General features: G+C 42.1%; 1 protein-coding gene across 1 annotated transcript; it reads right to left on the bottom strand.

Moving 5' to 3' along the window:
* Nucleotides 1-2,149: 2,149 nt before the first annotated feature.
* Nucleotides 2,150-4,137, bottom strand: lim2.2 (lens intrinsic membrane protein 2.2). Its single transcript, XM_039000474.1, has 4 exons — nucleotides 3,826-4,137; nucleotides 3,123-3,263; nucleotides 2,662-2,796; nucleotides 2,150-2,296 (listed from the first exon to the last, which is right to left on the bottom strand). The coding sequence occupies exons 1-4, from the start codon at nucleotides 4,001-4,003 to the stop codon at nucleotides 2,226-2,228; spliced, it is 525 nt and encodes a 174-aa protein (XP_038856402.1). The 5' UTR covers nucleotides 4,004-4,137; the 3' UTR covers nucleotides 2,150-2,225.
* Nucleotides 4,138-5,963: the final 1,826 nt, after the last annotated feature.

The raw sequence follows: 5,963 nt of genomic DNA, 5'->3' as shown, positions 1-5,963 counted from the left end.
GTACTGTATCTATCATTTTTGTTTAGTGGCAAGAAAAAGTATGAACCCTTTCAGAATTACCTGGATTTCTGCATAAATTGGTAAAAAGTTACAACAATAGACGGCGTGCTTAAACTAGTAACACACAAATTAAAGTTTTTTTTGGTCTATATTAAATACATCGATTTAAAGATGCACAGTGTAGGTTGGGGAAAGTATGTGAACCCCTAGGCTAATGACTTCTCCAAAAGCTAATAGGAGTCAGCTAACCTGGAGTCCAATCAATCAGACGAGATGTTGGTTAGAGCTGCCTTGCTCTATTACAAAAAAACTCCCAAAATTTGAGTTTGCTATTCACAAGAAGCATTGCCTGACGTGAACCATGCCTCGAACAAAAGAGATCTTAGAAGACCTAAGATTAAGAATGGTTGACTTGCATAAAGCTGAAAAGGGTTACAAAAGTATCTCTAAAAGCCTTGATGTTCATCAGTCTGCGGTAAGACATTGTCTAAATGGAGAAAGTTCAGCACTGTTGCTACTCTCCCTAGGAGTGTCCGTTCTGCAAAGATGACTGCAAGAGCACAATGCTGAATGAGGTTAAGAAGAATCCTAGAGTGTCAGCTAAAGACTTACAGAAATCTCTGGAACATGCTAACATCTCTGTTGACGAGTCTACAATATGTAAAACACTAAACAAGAATGGTGTTCATGGGAGGACACCACGGAAGAAGCTTCTGCTGTCCAAAAAAAAACATTGCTGCACGTCTGAAGTTTGCAAACATGCACCTGGATGTTCCACAGCGCTAATGGCCAAATATTTTGTGGACAGATTAAACTGAAGTTGAGTTGTTTGGAAGGAACACACAACACTGGAGAAAAAAAGGCACTGCACACCAACATCAAAACCTCATCCTAACTGTAAAGTATGGGGAAGGGAGCATCATGGTTTGGGACTGCTTTGCTGCCTCAGGGCCTGGACAGCTTGCTATCATCGACGGAAAAATGACTTCCAAAGTTTATCAAGACATTTTGCAGGAGAATGTTCGCCTGTCTGCCAATTGAAGCTCAACAGAAGTTGGGTGATGCAACAGGACAAAGACCCAAAACACAGAAGTAAATCAACAACAGAATGACTTCAACAGAAGAAAATGTGCCTTCTGGAGTGGCCCAGTCAGTCCTGACCTCAACCCAATTGAGATGCTGTGACATGATCTCAAGAGAGCAGTTCACACCAGACACCAAGAATATTGCTCAAATGAAACAGTTTTGTAAAGAATGGTCCAAAATTCCTCCTGACCGTTGTGCAGGTCTGATCCGCAACTACAGAAAACGTTTTGTTGAGGTTATTGCTGCCAAAGGAGGGTCAACATACTTTTCCCACCCTGCACTGTGAATGTTTACACGGGGTGTTCAATAAAGACATGAAAACGTATTGTTTGTGTGTTATTAGTTTAAGCAGACTGTTTATTGTTGTGACCTAGATGAAGATTAGATCAAACTTTATGACCAGTTTATGCAGAAATCCAGGTATTTCCAAAGGGTTTACATACTTTTTCTTGCCACTGTACATGCAAAAGTTACATTTAGAACGTTTCTGTCATTTAGCAAACACTCTTATCGAGAGCAACTTACAGGAGCAATTAGGGTTAAGTGTATTGCTCAAGAGACATATTTTTCATCTAGTCTGCCCGGGGATTCAAACCAGTGACCTTTCGGCTACTGTCCAAACGCTCTTAACCGCTAGGCTACCTGCTGCCCAGTTACATGCATATGTTAATGTAGGGATATTTTCTGGCCTGCAAATGTAGCCTACAGTATTTTTAAGGCTCCTGTTGCGGTTTGGCCCTTTCTATCGCTCTACTCTGTTGCCTTTACACAACTAAAGTGCCATCCAGACGTGAGTAGGGATGGATTTGTGGAAGCACAACCCTAACCCTGCTTTAAACCACGCCCCCAGGCTTAAGGGTGTGATTCAGTAACCTGGAAAGTGGTCAATTAGCATTTGTTTAAACAATTAGAACATCCCGTACATGACTTCATTGTCTATTAACCAGAAAACAGATTAAAAGACTAAGCAGTGAACTAGAGACCAAAAGCTGGAGTCAAATAATCCTATTTATTCTGTTCAGCAGATTTTGCCAAACATGTTGTTTCCATAGCTGCTGTCACATTGCTATCTGTGACAATAGTAAAGACGAGTGGTTGGTAGCTGTTTCTTTAGTGTGCAGGTAAAAGATTACTTCCATTTAGCTTTCTTGAACATTGGTAGGAGGCAGTTCGGCAATGTTCTTCTGATAGGCACAGAGTTGGAACCCACCTGAAAGATCGAGCAACAAGGAAATGGTCACTGCCTTACATTGACAATATGCCAAGACCCTGTACTTAGAGGGACTAAGACTTCTGGCAAGTCTGAATTTGGATGGCCTGAAAAGCTATTTGCAGCCCATGTGACATTGACACAATCTACAGCACCTGCACTGTCCGTTGCTGGCAGATCCATCCTAACCACGTATCTGTGGAAGGAGTGTGAGTATTGCTAATCGAAGATCGATTGCAGAGGATAAACCCCGCTACAATATTAACACTACAGACTGTACACTACATAGCAATATAGCTTGTGTACAATACATACTATCTAAAAACACATTAAAGGCCGATGGGTTTATTAGAGAAGGAGTTTACCAGCAGCGAAAGATAAGATGATGGCCACCCAAGCTACGATGTAGGACCAGGAGAAGCGCCAATCAAGGAAGCGCTTGCCAAAGAAGTTGACCGTCACGCCAGTGTAGATGGCCAGAGCTAACAGAGCTAGGAAACCTGAGGGATGAAACAGAGTGGTGGAGGAAGAGAAACACCTGTTGTGGCCAAAGCAGAAACACTTTTTGAAGAATGGTGATGTTCAAGTCAATAAACAAATCTATTAAATAATGTACTAAAAATTATTATTGACTGCTCCACTATCCCATACTTCCTACGTTCATAGTCTCCTTTCCTCTCCTCTACCTCTTCTCCACCTCTCCTCTCCCTCTCATCCACCTCTCATCTCCTCCAACTCTCCCCGAAGGAACTGGACAGGTCAAAGTAAACCCCCGGTAGGTCTTACATGCGTTTAACTTTCCTGTCTTTTCAGATCGGGTGTTTACCTGACAGGAGCAGAGCGAAGCCCTCAGTCCGGACCCTCCTGCTCTTGGTGCCGTTGGCGAAGGCACTCAGGCCCAGCAATACGCCAGCAAAGCAGCTCAGCACAGACAGCAGCATGAAGGCCCTTGTCGCATCCCAGAAGGCTGTGCAGAGAGGACACCGTCATATAAGTATATTAACATTGGTAAGTAATCTCCTTCCTCTGTGCAGCTATCATTTCTTGATCTGTCGGTATGTAGGCCTACATATGTATTGGAGTTGTGTGATTCATACATTTCTAAATAGTTGGCAGGTCTGTGTTTACCAAAAACTGGTTATGACACGGTCATAACCATGTCAATATCTGCTGACAACTTGTCATTATATGGTCATAACACTGTCATGAAAGTAAGACAAATTAAGAGAGTGGATCCTAAAACACAAGTTAAAAGGTTGAGCGCATCCTAAAACACAAGTTAAAAGGTTGAGCGCATCCTAAAACACAAGTTAAAAGGTTGAGCGCATCCTAAAACACAAGTTAAAAGGTTGAGCGCATCCTAAAACAAGTTAAAAGGTTGAGCGCATCCTAAAACACAAGTTAAAAGGTTGAGCGCATCCTAAAACACAAGTTAAAAGGTTGAGCGCATCCTAAAACAAGTTAAAAGTCGAGCGCATCCTAAAACACAAGTTAAAGGTAGAATGTACACTCTACTACTCAGTACTCACCCACAGTGATGGTGTGGGCGTGGCACTTGTGATTGATGCAAAACCTCCAGAGGCCCTGATTGGCCGACGCTCCCGAGTAGCGGTACTGCATCCAGAAGTCGGTCGCCGTGGAGACGATGAGGAGCACGAGGGCGGCCACCCCACAGAGTGTACCCCCTCCTGCTAAAGTGTACAGCATCAAGGAGAACCCTGGGATAGCACAGTCCTCCTAAATGCACCGCAACTATTTGATGTAGAGAAATGAGAGAGGAATAGACAGTTAATCACTATGTATCACTCTAACCATATGTTGTTATATCCTGTGCATCACCAAGTATAGGAAAACATTTGTTACTTTTCAAAAAGTGAACCATGTTAAGTTTTTTTACAGCCTGTTTTTAAAATAGATCAGGCTGTAAAAAACGTCATACTCATGACATACATTAGATAGAGACTTGCTGTTGAATTAATAGATTTTTACTCCTCTGAGAAAACCAACCAGAAAGTTTCATAATCACATAGAGAAGCGACAGCCTGTGCCTTTTTGCCTATGTCAGCCTTTAAAAAAAAAAATTTTGCCTTTTATAGCAGGTTCAGAGACATTGAAATACATCAAACCATCGTCAAATGCGAAACATATATTTTTTTTTTAAACAAACTTTATTCAAACTCCCTTCAACAGTTGCAGTCCAACCGAGCAAGTCTAAGTTCAAACTAAAGGTAAAGGAGGAAGGTCCCTTTTAAAATGTGCATGACAGAATTCTGTTGATACTTCAGGTTATTATTTTTGTTGGCTCTGAGGGCAAGGTGATGGTGATGAACTTTCCACACAGCTCAGATCAGCACATTGTTCCCACTGGAACATCCACCAGCCCTTTGCTTTACCCTCCCCATCTGCTGGGGTGGACACGTGCTGGAGTAGACACGGGTGGATACTGCAACGGTGTGTGGCCTTGTAAACTGTTTCAGCCATGAGCTCAATTTGATCAAATGCATCCGTCCTTGGGTCTAATCTGGCATACTTTCATAAGGGAACGCAATGTAGTCTGATCTGTGATTAGGTTAAAAAGAAAGGACTGAAGGAAGGATGCATTTTTGAAGTATTCAAGCAGGGCCTTTATTTGGAAGTCAACCTTAACACCTTTACGCTTTAAAGTGGACACATCTCTAGTTTTATGCCATGTGAAGGTGGTGACACGTACCATAATATAAGCACACCAAAGACATCTGCACTTCTAGACATTATGCTAAGTGTTTAAGCAAAACAAAAATGTCTAATCCATTCTAAAAATGTAATTTCATTTCAAAACCTTTTGAATGCACATTTCCATCTGATCAAGAGCAACCAAGTACCAAAGCTAACAAAGCTAAAGGCACGTTAATGAGAATGCTGAACAAGCTGATTCAAACCATTGTTTCCAAGTAATTCCCCCAACGCTTCACAACTAATCTTCTGATGCTAAGCAATAGATCTGTCAGCATGTTGCTCTGTGACCAGCATGATGGGGTGCCATACCACGCTGGCCTAGTTATCCATCCACCATAGCTGCTGGAAAGGGCAATGTGAAAATATATGATGTGAAGAAATATCCACGTCAGCCCAGTACAGTTCAGGGCAGCTCAACAGTGAGAAAAGGGTACATTATTCTATAGTTGCCATTTCAATTCCTGCAGCAGCCTCAATTCATCAGAAGACCAAAAGCTCTAAAACAAATGAAAACCGGCCCATTTATACAAAAAAAAAAAAAAAAACGTTTTAATTAATTACTTTTAATTCTTCATATACTTTAATAACAGGAAAGGGCCCCAAATCCAGGGGTGTCTCCAAAGACATGGTTTTGTATAAAGTCCATAAAAAAAGTTTGCAGATAGATACCTGTTGGTTGCTGTCTCTGTCCAGAGTAGTTGGCTGTCTGCGTGCGTCTATCCTTTTTAAGCCCTTCACCCATGGCCCTTATTGTCTGCCTGTACAATAGAGGGAATGATCGAGTGCAACATGTGAATGATGGTAATCCCTCTCTCTCTCTCGTGCCCTCGTTTACCATCTCTCTATTGCACACCATTACCCCTGGGCCCTGTGCCTCCCCTCTCTCCCTCTAACCTGTACGCTTGCTCATTCTTCCCATGTCTTTAACCTTCCCTCATGGCCTCCCCCCAAC

This window comes from Salvelinus namaycush, chromosome 9 (assembly GCF_016432855.1).
Source record: "Salvelinus namaycush isolate Seneca chromosome 9, SaNama_1.0, whole genome shotgun sequence".
NCBI classification, from domain to species: Eukaryota; Metazoa; Chordata; class Actinopteri; order Salmoniformes; family Salmonidae; genus Salvelinus; species Salvelinus namaycush.
Note: the sequence above shows the minus strand (reverse complement) of the source record. Positions and strands in the feature narration are given on the sequence as shown.

Bases quoted from the DNA above. Each gene is read 5' to 3' on its own strand.
- lim2.2 (XM_039000474.1), bottom strand. From the start codon at position 4,003: ATGCTGTACACTTTAGCAGGAGGGGGTACACTCTGTGGGGTGGCCGCC. The intron at 3,264-3,825 runs GTGAGTACTGAG...CTCTCTGCACAG, and splicing joins CGCCCACACCATCACTGTGG to CCTTCTGGGATGCGACAAGG. The intron at 2,297-2,661 runs GTAAACTCCTTC...TCGATCTTTCAG, and splicing joins CATCTTATCTTTCGCTGCTG to GTGGGTTCCAACTCTGTGCC.